This window comes from Saccostrea cucullata, unplaced genomic scaffold (assembly GCF_032062105.1).
Source record: "Saccostrea cucullata isolate Sc308-1 unplaced genomic scaffold, CSIRO_AGI_Scuc_v1 ctg130, whole genome shotgun sequence".
NCBI classification, from domain to species: domain Eukaryota; kingdom Metazoa; phylum Mollusca; class Bivalvia; order Ostreida; family Ostreidae; genus Saccostrea; species Saccostrea cuccullata.
In genome coordinates this window covers 589,491-604,189 of record NW_026939106.1, presented here as the reverse complement: position 1 = coordinate 604,189, position 14,699 = coordinate 589,491, and the positions used below count along the sequence as shown (strand labels likewise).

The 14,699-nt window shown below is 35.1% G+C and overlaps 2 protein-coding genes across 3 annotated transcripts; one reads left to right on the top strand and one right to left on the bottom strand.

The window, feature by feature from the left end:
- Positions 1-563: 563 nt before the first annotated feature.
- Positions 564-2,111, bottom strand: LOC134252274 (tubulin-specific chaperone C-like). Its single transcript, XM_062734713.1, has one exon. The coding sequence runs from the start codon at positions 2,056-2,058 to the stop codon at positions 1,072-1,074; it is 987 nt and encodes a 328-aa protein (XP_062590697.1). The 5' UTR covers positions 2,059-2,111; the 3' UTR covers positions 564-1,071.
- A 2,580-nt stretch (positions 2,112-4,691) lies between these two features.
- LOC134252273 (protein dispatched homolog 1-like) lies at positions 4,692-14,699 on the top strand. Of its 2 annotated transcripts, none has more exons than XM_062734711.1 (10): positions 4,692-5,155; positions 6,493-8,192; positions 8,289-8,519; positions 8,612-8,737; positions 11,559-11,711; positions 11,925-12,057; positions 12,310-12,365; positions 12,461-12,538; positions 13,056-13,226; positions 13,667-14,699. In XM_062734711.1, the coding sequence occupies exons 1-10, from the start codon at positions 4,738-4,740 to the stop codon at positions 14,162-14,164; spliced, it is 3,564 nt and encodes a 1,187-aa protein (XP_062590695.1). In that variant the 5' UTR covers positions 4,692-4,737; the 3' UTR covers positions 14,165-14,699. The 2 variants fall into 2 exon arrangements, with proteins under 2 accessions (XP_062590695.1, XP_062590694.1); XM_062734710.1 differs by having other exon boundaries at positions 12,238-12,365.

Here is a 14,699-nt window from a genome sequence, read left to right as displayed (position 1 = left end):
ATGTTTCAAAAAATGTGTTTTTCTCTCATATAATTGCACATAAAGTACAATATTTAATTCTTTCAAAATTCTCTTTCATATGTAAATAAGTTGGCTGATTCTGAATTAAGTTCATTCAAACGATTGAAGTTTAAAAAGAATTTAACATAACTACCGGTATAAGGTGTAATAATGGCTAGCAATATTTACGTACTCAGTAATTTATGACAATATTAATAATAGTCTCTAAGAGGATTAATTCAAATGTAAAGAGGAATTTATCCGTAAAAGCCGAGTTTGAATCTATGCAAAATTCGAAAGCCTACACAAAAAAATTACGAAGAAAATTCGCCCTCTTTCTATATCGAGATGTGTTTGTGAAATACTGATGCCCCCGTGTGGCAGCTTATGGCTAGAGTTGATTTTTCATGGAACTAATTGAAACTATTCAATTTGAGGCAACTTCAAAATCCGAGTATACACAAGGTCAAACCCCCCCCCTTCACACACACACAACTTTTACGGGAAGTGAAGTGGAGAAAACCATTTAGGAACTAGGAAGAGAATAATAAATAACCCAAATTATTGTTCACTTATTTGCTTTATTAACAAGCATAAATACCAACATTTACAGGATTAAAAGATGTACTTTAGTCATGTTCTTCAGTTGGACATCATTTTACAAGCATTTTGAAGGATTTCTCTGCCATCTTTGTTTAACATTTGAAGCTAAATACACATGAATACTTTTCCTTTTTTTTCAAGTGACTCTGGTTTCTAAAGAAAACTTTTGATTTAAAATGTTAACTAATAACTGCTAAATAGAAAATGGAATTTGATGTGAAAAATTCACTTTGGGGTTTGGCTTACATGAGATTAAAATTAGAGACTTAAAATTTTCTCATTTTGATTGAAGCGATTTCACATAGAGTCTTACAGAATACAAATTTAAAGGCTACCTCAGATGGTTTTTTGACAAAAAGATTACACTAACAGATCATTGTACATGTACAGTATTTGCTTCATATAACTTACATAGTTATATAAACACTCAGTGTTAAAATTCTCCTCCTAAAATATTCTACAAATAATTCAAAATTTGAATTGTTCTCTTTTTTCTTCACTCATGATATTCCAGTTTGGAGAATGTACATCATGGGCTAGCCAATTAAAATCATCCACATCATGCCAATTGTTCTTAGATTTGTCAAGTCCAGCAGTGACAAAATGATCATCTAATTTGCTATAGCTTAGACTATATGGTGCAAATTCTAATTCTGAGCAATCTTCTATGATTGCTCTACTTGTAACATGCAGATAAAATTTGCACTTTGTTGTTGAATGTGTTCTAAGTTGCTGGCATGCTATCACAAAAGTGCAGTTTTTACAATCACTGATGAAAATCGAACTTGACACTGGCCCAGTAATAACAATACAATCAGTCAAATTCTTCATATGAACAGTCGAAGGAGCACCAAATAACTTGATGGTGCAAAAGCTGTTGTCAAATAAAGACACATCCTTTTTTTCCATGGCAGCCTCTGACATTTCTACACATTCTTTGGATTTCTTTTGAATCGTACAATCTGCAAGCTGTACATTTTGGTCCTCATTCTTTGAGGCATTAGTTTTCACTTCTTCTTCCTTTTTATTTTCATCTTGTTTGACAGTTTTCTTTTTCGAAGAAAAGGCAAACTTCTTCTTTGGAAAAAGTTTATCCCGTTTTTCTTGAATAAGTGTATGCAAATTACCGAGAGTTTCCTGGCTCTGTCTTACGTCATATGAAGGAAGAAACATCGTAGAATCGGCATGGAACTTTTGTAGACCTTGAATTCGCTCTGATATTCTGTCAAGTTCAGTTACCATTTCATTTTTAGGACGCGTGTCGACTTGTTCTAGAGCAAGTAGTATATCGGATTTCTCTTTGTTGAAATTCTCAATAAAATACTTGGTACCTTCAAGTGTTGAAATGTTATTTTCTTTCTCTTGTTTTCTCTTCTGTAACTCAGCAAGACGTTCCACTTCTCTTCTTTTTAATCTCTCTGTGACTTCAGTTTTCTTTTCTAGAAGGGTGTCCATGGTTGACAGGTTGTTTTCGCGTATCTGTGTTATCGCTTATATCAGTGAAAATATGTTAAAATTTCATGTATCAAAATGTTAAGAAAATGAATACATGTGAATATTTTCTAATTTTTATTTCTGTTTTTACAAATAAATCGATTGTCAAAGCTGAATATCTAATTTTAAAGGCGATCCTTGTTTTATTTGATACAAGCATGACAAGAAAATCTTACCGCGAGTTTCGGTAAAATGAGTACCAATGTACCACCAAGCCGGGATCGGACAATAAAAGCAGGCTTTAACCCTTCGTCCACAGTGCCTTACTATTCCAGGTGAAATTTACTTTGGGGTGAAGAGTATTGGCAGAAAGAAAGAAAAAATAAGAATTATGAAAATTTGTCGAAAATATTGTTTTTTCCCAGCGTCTCTGTTTTTTTTTTCTCAAGCTGGATCAAACAAATTTAACCATCTTTATGAAAACAAAATGCAGCCGATACATGCAAAGCCAAAAACAATCGCATCTGTATCTTTATCCGAATACTGTACGTTATAGAATCCTTATAAGGTTTTTTTAACGATGGGGGAGACTCAGAGGGCGCCAGTTCTTATTGGCATTGGTGTTTATAGGAGGGCGATCATAAAGCTGAACACGATCGTAAATAGGCATACGCCATTTTCGATACTCAGTATCATTATCTAAGATATATCAACACAAGGGTATACTCTTCAGATTCGTTACACCTGACTGCTTTATTGTCACGGGTATATTGGCGTGGAATGGCGACTCGTGTTCGTGCAGGTTATCTTGCATTACCTTTGTTTGCATTTTATTTCAATTACTTGTACATCTGTGTTTGTTTGTATACTTCACTGACCTGTACAACTATAATTGTAAGTTTCTTTGGTATTTTACTTTCCTGCATTAGACGAAGTATTACGTTATTATTGTCGCTACTGAGTGCTGTATATCTTACATCCATCATCTCTGGTGTCGACTGATTACACTGAACTAAGTCCTGCCCTTTATATAGGGTCTGCAGATATAGCGAGAATCTTAACAAAAATGGCGGACACGTTCCTTTTACGAATCGTGTTCAGCTTTAAATCCCTCTACAATTTTTGCACACTGCACACGACAGTATCTGACAGGTAGTTCCTGTGTATGCGAGTGCCTACGAAAAATGAGTGTAAACTTCTTCAAATCATGAAATCTGAGGATGAAAAAAAAATAAATGGGGAAAAATATGAAAAGATTCACACCACATATAACTTCAATGTCGGAATACCGAAGAGAATAACTTCTTTAACTCAAATCTTAAAGGAAAGAATACAATTAAAAATGGCAAGTATCCGGTAAAAAGAACTTTGCAAACTTGCTGAAACAGATAAATATTTCACAATAGAAAATCTAAAGGTAAAGCACTGAATATCCTGGATTATACGAAAGTCCTGAGAAATAATAATACGGATTTGAATATGAAAATAAATAAATAAATAAATATAACAAAAAGTTAGGAAAAAATAAAATGCTCTAGAATTGGAGATTTACTTTGCGAGTAATTGTGTTCAAAGCATGAAGAAAAAAAAAATTCAAAGCCACAGGAATAACATTGCAAGTAAAGGTGTCCTAAGCAAGAGGAATAAGATTGCAAGTAATAGTGAAAAGAGTAAGAGGAATATGTTACATTGACTAGTAATCAGAAATTAACATTGCAAATTATAACTATCAAAATAATCAGAAGGAGTAACACTACAAGTAATTATGTTCAAAGTAAGAGCAAAATTTACATATCAAGTTATATAGTGAACAGAGCAAGAATAGTAACATAACAGCAAGTGGTGATCAACGTTAGAATATTACACTTCAAGTAAAATAAATTACTATTAATGATCAAAGTAAACTAATTAAATAGCATGTAATACATCTAGTTATGAAAGGTCTTGTTACAATAAATACAAAGGTAAAGTATGAAAGCTCTGACACCGACTGTTTAAAAGTTATGACCAAGGCCAAATTTTAGTAAACTTTTGCAAAAGTGGGTCACATTCATATGTCAAGAGGTCAAATATGCAGGTACACAAAGAAAGGCTTGTCACAAGCAATGCACATGTGAAATAAGAAAACCATAGCTGTATATGCAAGTTATTCATACGCTGTACACAATTTCGTTGCGGATTGCCTTTATGTTTCAACGTATAAGGAACTTTCGTGAAAGTGCTTGAATTTTGCAAAACATACCTTTTAAGTATGTCCCAACTTCTGACTGTTTTATTTGGCATGCGTTGAAAATCTACAATCACAAAATTCAAACGCTCATTCAGTGCACAACAACTCACACTTCAGCGTGTTCTTGCATTGGTAAAAAAATATATCCCTAAACGCTTTCAACGTACACCAGCGTGCTTCCCTCATTGCGGCGGTAATTTTCATACGTCAACATACGTTGTAGTGTTTCAGCTTCTTTGATGCCTTTACGATCAAAGCGAAATACTTTTATTGGTTTTGATGATTTTAAATACCCTGCACCTTTAACGTGTTGCAGAGAGGAAAATATCTTAACTACCTTTAATTTACAAGTCATTGCGTTCGTTGCAACCTACTCATTTATAGGGGAGATGTTATTGATTCAGTTTGGTATTGCTATTGCACATGCACAAGAGTACATTAGACAGTAAAAAGATCGACCTACAAACCGAATGGAAAATCAGAATGATGAGGAAAAATCAAAACACGAGACATATGCGACAGAAAGTAACAAAGTAAGTCTGACGAATTCCAAAAAGGATTGTGAAACTGGATTACACGGATTAAACAACACGGATCTGGATAAAGCGGATTCGCCACGAAAGGCATCGCGTCAATTGAACAATCTACCCCAACGTTTACAGTCCCTTACAAATCTACCAAATGAAAAGGAAGAGAGGAGAAATTTGAAAAAGTTATCCTCCGAAGAAGTTGGACCAAGAAAAGATCACCCATCGTCAAAAAGAAGCACAACATTAAGGGACGGAATAGTGCATGACCGAAATGAAAAGGATGTATCAAAGACAAAGAATTCAACAAACACTTTCTTTTATTGCAGATTCATCGTAAAATTTCCTGTTATAGCTTTCTGTAAGTACAGTCTTTATTATTTATTACACACTTAGTAATAAATACAGGTTTTTTGCATATGCGATATGGCTGATCATTCCGTATCGTCACAATAGCCGTATCAACCCTGCAGGGCTGATATGGATTTGCGGGGCTGATATCCGTATAGCCCTGCAAATCCATATCAGCCCTGCAGGGCTGATACGGCTATTGTGACGTCAATATCACACCCTTAGTAAATTAAACCACAATAACAGTACTTGTACTCATACACAATTTTTGGTGGGTTCATATTCTCTTAATTTTAACTTTTTGAAAATAAGGTTAATCTTAATTTACAAATACATGTAATACTATAGAATATTTTCAAATTACGAATCAAGTGCATTGAAATAGAAATAGAAACAAACCCAAATCTTATGAGACATTAGACTATGTACATGTATGTAAGAAGTCCATGCATGATTATTTACTTATTTTCTTCTCAACTGTATTTTATTACTAAGTATGTAATAAATATAATAAAACATACCCTTTTCCACATCACATCCTGTATCAGCCCTCGACCAATATCAGCCCTCGGGCCTTCGGCCCTCTGGCTGATATTGGTGTCTCGGGCTGATACAGGATGTGATATGGAAAAGGGTATGTATTATTCTCTATATCATTTATTGAAACTAAATGCTGTTTTTTTAAAGGAACATATTTATTATTATTAAAAAGAAAAGAATCCAATGAGAACATGTGGCAGTACACAGAAGATAAGTCTATATAATATATATAATGAGAATATCATCGTGCTAAAATGTCACTTGTTAATGAAATCGTAAATGTCTCACTTTTTGAGAATAATTTCTTGTTTATTAAACAATATCTAACATTTAATTTTAAAATGTGAAGATACTGATTGTGAACAGTGATCATGCCCAACACTCCGTTTAAAACAAAACAACCCCTGAAAACAGGGTAGGATCAGGTGCCATTTACGAATAAGCATTCCTTGTCGAATAGCCTTTACAAACGGGAAAAAATCCGTAAACAACTTAGTGTGAAAATAAAGAGCTAACATAAACTATTGGTATGAAAGACACCAGTCGATCTAACGATTGATTGTATTTGCAAACAAACAAAGTCATTGTATGGATCACGAGACTCCGAAATGTTGATTTTCAATTAAACTGTTGAAAGCCTTGCATCATCAAGATAGTTGTCAATAACCTGCTCGTTTTTGCTATTGTAAGTAGAGCATGCTCTTGTTTATCGAATCAACCGGGAGATATAAACTATTAACTATTGTAATAGTGACTACAGTAACCATTCCTCGTTTGTCTCTATATATTATTCTATTTCTGTTACAGTGTTGTCCTCTACGATACACATATTTGCAATAGTCACTACAGTATCCCTGCATATCGCAGGGGAAAATGTGTTTCCCACGGATTTTAAGAGGTTACCCCTGGTTCTGTACGATGATAAAACTAGACAACAGGATCTGGCCTGGCGCAGTAGAGACTCCTATTCCTTGTTGATATCGAGGCCAGCACTTGAGTTAAACAATCACTATCCCACATGGTATAGAGGACGAGTTGGAGATACTTTGGAGGTCATCTTAGAAGTGGACAATGGCGATATTTTTAGCCAAGCCAACCTCAAACTTATCCAACACGTAGAAAATCTTATGTTCAATTTCAAGGATTATAAGTCCAGTTATTGTCAACTTGACGAGTTTGAGGAGTGTGTAAAACCTTGGTCGGTGATTCGCCTTTTTGATGGGACATACAACACCATTAGTGTGTACAACAATAATGCTTCAAAATTCAGTAATTTTACTTTGGAAACTTTTGAAAACTCAAAGGAAGTTTTGTGCAATGCAACTAAATCGGATGAAACAAAAGAGTTTGTTAAGACCATCTTTCCTAAAGGATATGATCCATGTCGACCCGGATGTGCGTCATCTGTTACCAGAATACTTCTAACAATGGGTTATCCACTTTGGAGAGGAAAGGATAATACTGTAATCTCAAATTTCTTGGTCGATGAAATGAAACCAAATCTTGAGCATATTCGCGACAATATTCTTGGGGACATAATGAATTTGTACTACACAAGCGAATGGATTTTTGATAATGACGTCACAGAACAGGCTTTAAAGGACATGCTTTTCACAATTGGGAGTTTTCTATTCATTTTTCTTGTTATGTGGATTCAAACCAAATCCTTTTTTATAACTTTTTTTGGAATATTCAGCATATTAACAAGCTTTTTACTGGCAAATTTAATGTATCGCTATGTGTTTAAATACGAATATTTTGGATTTTTTCACATCATTTCCATGTTTATCATTCTTGGGATCGGAGCAGACGATGTTTTTGTGTTTTACGATTCCTGGCGCCTCACCGCTGCTGGGGAGTATCCGACACTAGCTCATCGACTCACTGACTGCTACTACAGAGCTGCCAAGACCACCTTTATCACATCTGTGACTACAATGGCAGCTTTCTTAGTTAGTGGTACCTCTCCGCTCCTTCCCGTGGCATCCTTTGGCCTTTTTACAGGTGTTCTAGTGGGTGTCAACTATATTTGTGACTTGATATATTTCCCAACCGCTATTATTTTGTATTCAGAGAAAATCAGACCTCGAGCTAACAGGTTCTTATCATGGCTATTTGATAGAAAATGTTTCAAGTCCTTGAAATGTACATTTTGTAAACATGAAACAGACATGAATGAAACCCCATCAGAAATTGCAGGGTCTTCAACAACGTCTATATCTTTTGTGAGCTCTCCCCAGCTGGCCTTTGATCATAGTCAAACAAATTTAAATAACTTGCAGGAGTCAAAATGTTGTGATCATGATGTAATAAAGAAGCCCAACGACCAAGGGAAAGTAAACCATCATGATTTTGAAGACCGGATGTTAGTTGTTCGGTTTCTTCGTCATGGATTCTTGTCCTTTATGTCTCTAAAAGTAGTCCGTTTTCTTATTCCATTTGTAGTCGTTGGAGTTTCGTCTTTTTTCATATACAGTGCTACGACTTTGGAACCCGACAGTAAACAGGTATGTTGTTAAGAGGATTGGGTTAAATTCATGAATTCATGCATTTGAAATTGTTTCCTTGCATGTGCAATTCAAAATTGTTCATTTTTTTTTCAGGTAGAAATATTCCGATCCACACACAACCACGGAAAAGCTTGGAACCACCATCATTATACGTTTCAGAAGAATTTTGATGAAAACGAGTACACTAGTGTGTTCCTGGTATGGGGAATACTGGGGAAGGATATGAGTACTTGTAATCGCAAAAAATCTGATTTCTGTGGGGGGACAGTGGTATGGGACGACACTTTTGACCCCTCATCACCAGAGGCGCAGACGGCAATCCATGTAGTTATAGCAAATTCTGAGCAAGTACTCCCAAATTACTCATTTTCACATTTGAACAACAATTAAATATATATTTGTTTTGTTTTGGCTAGAATCTGTGTCAACGTTTGGAAAATGCAAGCGACTCAATAATAAATCAACTGAAAATAAGAAGAAATGCCATTACTAACAAACCAGAAGTCAGTTGTTTTCTAACAGCCATGGAAAGATTTCTTCGGGTATGACTATAAAAACCAAATTTTTAAAAGTATGTAGAATATACTTTTCAAAATTAGATATTGAAATCGTCACCAACTCAAAGGGTCCTGCTTTTAGGAAAAGAGCTTAGAATGAAAAACTTAGAAAGGACTTTGTTTTGGAGAAATACTTGCTGTGGCCTTCAGCTCGACATTTAGATATATCGACGACGTATTGTCAATTAACAAGGGTAATTTTCATTCTTATGTCGATACGATATATCCTGGTGAGCTTGAGATAATAGATATCACAGAGTCTGACACATCTGTTTCATATTTGGATATTTTACTTGAAAAAGGCGTTATAACGGTAATCTAACAACCAAGCTCTTTGATAAACGTGATGACTTATAACATTTTTATCGTCAACTTCCCTTACTTATGCAGCAATGTTCCTTCATAACCTGCATACGGAGTTTATATCTCTCAGTTGATTCAATACGCAAGAGCATCTTCGTTCTACGTATGAACAATTTCTAAAACGAGGTAAATTATTGAAAAACAAGTTAATGAAACAAGAATGTTAGCTGTTTCTTTTAAAGTCATCATTTCCTAAGTTCTATGGTCAACACAATGACCTTATCAGCAAATACAATTTATCATTGTGTCAAATGCTAACTGACGTTTTTCATACTAATTGTTGATCCATTATTTATACACTGAATTGACGACGTTTTTTTTTTTCGTTTTTCCCGATCATGGCAAGGGCCAAACGGCGGGTGTGAGCAGTCGACAGGGGATGTCTACTCCTCCATGGCACCTGATCCCACCTCTGATGTTCTGGAGGTCTGTGTATCCTATTTTGTATTGTTTTATGGACTTTTGATCTTGAATACTGTTCGTTATTTCCATATGTTTCAATTGATTAATTATTGACCTTTGACATAGACCTTTATCCGAAGACATTTTTTTGTGGGTGAGAATGAGGCAAATACAGGAAACAATCAAACAATGTAAGTTCATCAAAAGAATTTTGTAAAGAAGGATATGAAGATAAAGAACAGTATTCAGTATCAATGTCCATAAAACAATATAAAATAGGAGCAGAGCAAACACGGACCTCCGAAACATCAGAGGTGGGATCAGATGCCATGGAGGAGTGAGCATACCCTGCAGACCGGTCACACCTGCCGTGTGCTCCTTGTCATGATCGGGAAATAACGGAAAAAATCCGTCGTCAATTCAATGTATAAATAATGGACTAACAATTAGTATGAAAAACGTCAGTCAGCATTTGACTCTATGATAAATTGTATTTGCTGACAAGGTCGTTGTATCGACCATAGAACTTACGAAATGATGACTTTAAACGAGACTGCTGATATTCTTGTTTCATCAACTTCTTTGTCAATAATCTACCTCGTTTTAGAAATTGTTCATACGTAGAGCATGCTCTTGCGTATCGAATCAACTGATATCTGTACACTCCATATGCAGGTGATGAAGGTATATTGTTGCATAAGTAAGGGAAGTTGACGATAGAACAGTTAAAGTCATCACGTATATCATACAGCTTAATTGTTAGACTTTCATTAACGTCACTTTTCAAGTAAAATATCCAAGTATGAAACAGATGTGTCAGACTCTGTGGTATCTTTTATGTCAAATTCTCCAGGATATATCGTATCGACGTAGGAATGGAAATTACCATTGTTAATTGACAATACTAGTACGTAGATATATCTAAATGTTGAGTTGAAGGCCACAGCAAATGTTTTCTTCTTTTCACGCATAAGATTTTGCAAAAATTCTGCTTCATATGAATACAAAAATAGGTCTGCCAATAACGGAGCGCAATTGTACCCATGGGAATTCCAGTAGATTGTTGGAAGACCTGGTCTCCAAAAACCATATAGATATTGTCAATAAAAGAAATCTGCCATGATTTTGACCTATGATCTAGAAACTTGATTCATTCACAGTGATTCACTGCAAATCCATCCCTCACCACAAGTACATGAGGGAAGGACGAGTTATATTTGGCTAAAGATAAGATAATGTTCTATTGGCAAGGATTTTAGGAGTATGTTATTTAAACTTGACCTTTGGACCAAACTCATTCACCATACACCAACTACAAACAAGCACTTAATAGATGAAGTATGAGACCGATAGGACATAGGAAAAATATTGACAGGCTCATGAGCAAATTTCCCAGAGAGAAGTTTTAACCTTGAACTCTGATCAAGGAACTTGATTTATACACTCTTTATCCACGAGTACTCAGTGGAAGAAGTATGAATCAGACTGAAGAAAAGAATAAGAGAAAATATTGTATTGATTGATTGTACATATATATTGTTTAACGTTCCTCTCGAGAATTTTTCACTCATATGGAGACGCCACCACTTGCGGGTGGAGAGCTGCAAATTCCTGTCCTATACTCGGCACTGAGGGTTATTGAGCAGGAAGGGATCTTTCTCGTGCCAGCACCTACTGCGACACAGGATAACAGTTTATACGGTCTCATCTGAAGGACCGGTCTCCGCGTTCCACAGTGGGATTTGAACCCGCGACGTAAGGATTAGGCCTAACTCCTTACTTCGCGACTCTAGAGCAGACACTCTAACCATAGCGCCACGCGGGCAACATAAGAGAAAATATGCTAAGGACAAGGATTTTGTACAGAGATCTGATTTGACTTTGATCTTTCAGCTAGAAACTTGATTTAAGGTCACTTCATTTCTTTAATCCATGGTCTCTTTAGGAATTTGAGCCTGCTTGTGACATGTGGAAATGTATACACTGGAAAAGTATTTTATGGTGTTTTGTATAAAATTACGTGTGCTAATTTGTATTTCAGGAAGAAGTCCAAAAGTCGGAGGATGTTTATCCTTCTGATCTGAATGTTGATGTCCCCTTGGATGAGGGCAACATGACAAAATTCATGACTTCCAACCCTGATATATATGGTAGACAATTAACTCTTCCTAAGGACTTTAACAGATGGCTGGAAGTAAGCGTCCTAATACACTATAGTTTTTTTTGAGTATGGGTTTTAGTTATTTACTCAGTACTTTATATCGTAGGCAACGTGCTCGAATATTTAATATCCGTTGATTCAAACACCCAATTTTGCAGTTCCCTATACATATACATGTAGCTATCAAAATTGACATGAGTGGATCTAACTAGTAACTACATGCAGGTACCACTTGTCATATTGTAGATTGGAGTTGGTTATTGGATGACCAATAGGTATACAGGCAAAGTGCATCCGGACTATTTTATGTATGATCATCTTATTGGAGAAGAATATGTTATGGGAGAAACAAATATAGCAGAGAACATGCGTTTTTATGGTATGCCAAACGTTGCAATATTCGATCTTTTCTAATTGATTTGTATTGTATTTCATTTGCATACTAGTATAATGATGCGATATTTATTAAAGACTGACCTTAGCGCATTTAGTGTTGCTTTATTTATCATTTTAAAAAATAGCATTCGTATAGCTCAAAATGTATCTTTTTATTCAATAGGACTATATTACGGTTCGAAGCTGAGATATTTTGGAATTCAAGTCAATTTAACAGTAAAAGTACAAACCCTAGGCTACAGCGACGGAGGACCGCTCTATCATGCATGGGAACAGTTCATGATTAATGAAGTATGTTTTACACATTTATTGTTCGAAAAAAAATTCTCTTTTTTAAATAATTACTTGAATTGTTTGTCTTGAACAAAATATTTTCGACTTTTTAGAAGGCAAAAATGCCACCGTCTTTAAAGAATGGATTCCAGTGTACAAGAAATACATGGCACATGATTCGTGTTCAGGAGGTATGGAAAACTGACTCAGTCTGGTCCGTGTTTTACTTTAATAATAAATCACTTTTTAAAATCATGTAAAGCAAGATCCAGACAGCTCAATAATATGTTACGCAAAGTTATACTTGCAAATATCGTATTGCTATTTAATCTTCTCAGTGAGTGTGTGAGCAAGTTTTGTGAAATCGTAAACCCTTGAGGCTAAGTTGTGGGGTCATTGCTTTTATTGGAATAAAGAGAGATATAACAGTAAGGCCAAAATACCTCGGTGAGCAAAGTGGCCCATGAGCCTCTTGTTCATGATTTAACCTAGCTGCAGAACTTTCTGCTTTATCTGTCCGAATTTTCTCAAGCAGAGTTACAGTTCTGCAGCTAGATTTTACCACAAAAGTAATTGGACTGTTGAGCACAATGATTGGTTTATCATGATAAGTACAATGTACAAATAAGTTGCTATACATTGTAAAATATTATGTAGAATACATGTACTTATTATTAGTTTTTTTAATACCATAAGCCCCTCTTGTAGGTGCTCTCAGAGTCGGCATACTTTGGAATACTTATTGGTTTGTCCGTGGCTCTGCCTGTTCTAGTCCTCACGACCATGAACTTCATCATTGGGTTTTTAGCGTGGGTCGTTATTGCACTGGTGACGGTGTGCGTCTTGGGTTCTATACCTCTTCTGGGCTGGAAATTAGGGGTATGTATAAAATATTAAGCTTTTGATTTATGCTAGCCATCAGAATGTTTTATTCGAATCATTTCTTATAGCTAGCTATAGGTTTCAAATCCAGAAAGAATGTATGAATTTGTTTGTCTTCCAAAAAGATGTTCAAGTATTTATTTAGCATAATGGGTATTTACTCCGCACTTTTAAAAACTACTGAATGATAAAATTAAAAATTGGTCTAGTGGTTTTTATTCTCAGTTACGTAAATAAAATGCTGACAAATAATACAGTCTCATTTAAATATAGCTATTGCTCTTGAGCATATTATAAAGTTTTATTTATTTTCTTCTTTTTAAAAGAAAAAAAGAATCTATATGTATGTTTATGTTACTTGCCTTGCTTGTATGCAGTATTTTACCAAGACACTTTCAGGCAAGAATTTCATGATTTTATTATTGTTTTGTATATAGGTCCTTGAGTCCCTTAATCTGTGCATGGTAGTAGGCCTAGCTGTGGATTATGTCGTTCATTTGGCAGAAGCTTACAACGTGTCATCAAGCGTAACTCGACAGGACAAAACTCGAAACATGCTGGAAAAGATGGGACTCTCTGTCCTTTCTGGTGCCTTAACCACTTTCGGGGCGTCTGTGTTTATGTTGGGTGCCCATATTAAGTTTGTGTATGAATTCGGAATTTTTGTCATGATTACTGTATGTACTTCCTTGTTCTTCTCTTTGTTTGGCTTCACTTCCTTTCTGTTGATTTTTGGACCAGAGGGAAATACGGGTTCTGTTACGGCATTGTTCAAAAAGATTTTTCGTTGCAAACAAAAGGTCCAATTTACACCAAACGGGGGAAAACCTTTGTCGACGCCTTTACCCTCCGAGATTGATCCGCCCATGATTCCTAATGGTCTCAAATCTAATGTGCCAAAATTAGTTCAGCTTGGACTTCAGTCATATTTATGAATTTTATGTACATATTTATCTAAGATATACCACATTTTTATTATACTTCTTGAATATTGATCTTTATGAAGTATTTTTGTTGTTATTTATTACAGCTTATTTTTATCATTTTAATATTACCTTGTTTACATCTTGTTGCTGGAAAGCTGCATTTCATTTCAGGTGTTTTTGATAAAATGTTTTTCTAAAAATTAAATTGAGCAAGCAAACAACTTGACTATAAAAATATTAAGTGTCTGGGACAAAAATTGTAAGTCTTTTATTACTGATTATGATAAAGAATATATATATATGGCATTGTAAACAAAATCTCAGATCTAGATTACAAAAAAAAAACAACAAAACAGTGATTTGGCCATAAATTTGACGTGAAAAACATTTGTAGTACCAGAATAATCAAGTGATATGTGTGTGGGTCAGTAATGTTTTGATTTTTAAAGTTTTACTAATTCTGATGGATTTCATTTCCCAATACTCTTAGTACTTTGATTATGTAAATAACCCTCTTTACTTGATGGTATCACTTCTCGCAGGG

Excerpts from the sequence above, each read along its gene's own strand:
- LOC134252273 (XM_062734710.1), top strand. The coding sequence starts at position 4,738 with ATGGAAAATCAGAATGATGAGGAAAAATCAAAACACGAGACATATGCG. Across the intron at positions 8,738-11,558 it reads CCATGGAAAGATTTCTTCGG|GAAGAAGTCCAAAAGTCGGA; the intron begins GTATGACTATAA and ends TTTGTATTTCAG. Across the intron at positions 12,539-13,055 it reads ACATGATTCGTGTTCAGGAG|GTGCTCTCAGAGTCGGCATA; the intron begins GTATGGAAAACT and ends CCCCTCTTGTAG.
- LOC134252274 (XM_062734713.1), bottom strand. The coding sequence starts at position 2,058 with ATGGACACCCTTCTAGAAAAGAAAACTGAAGTCACAGAGAGATTAAAA.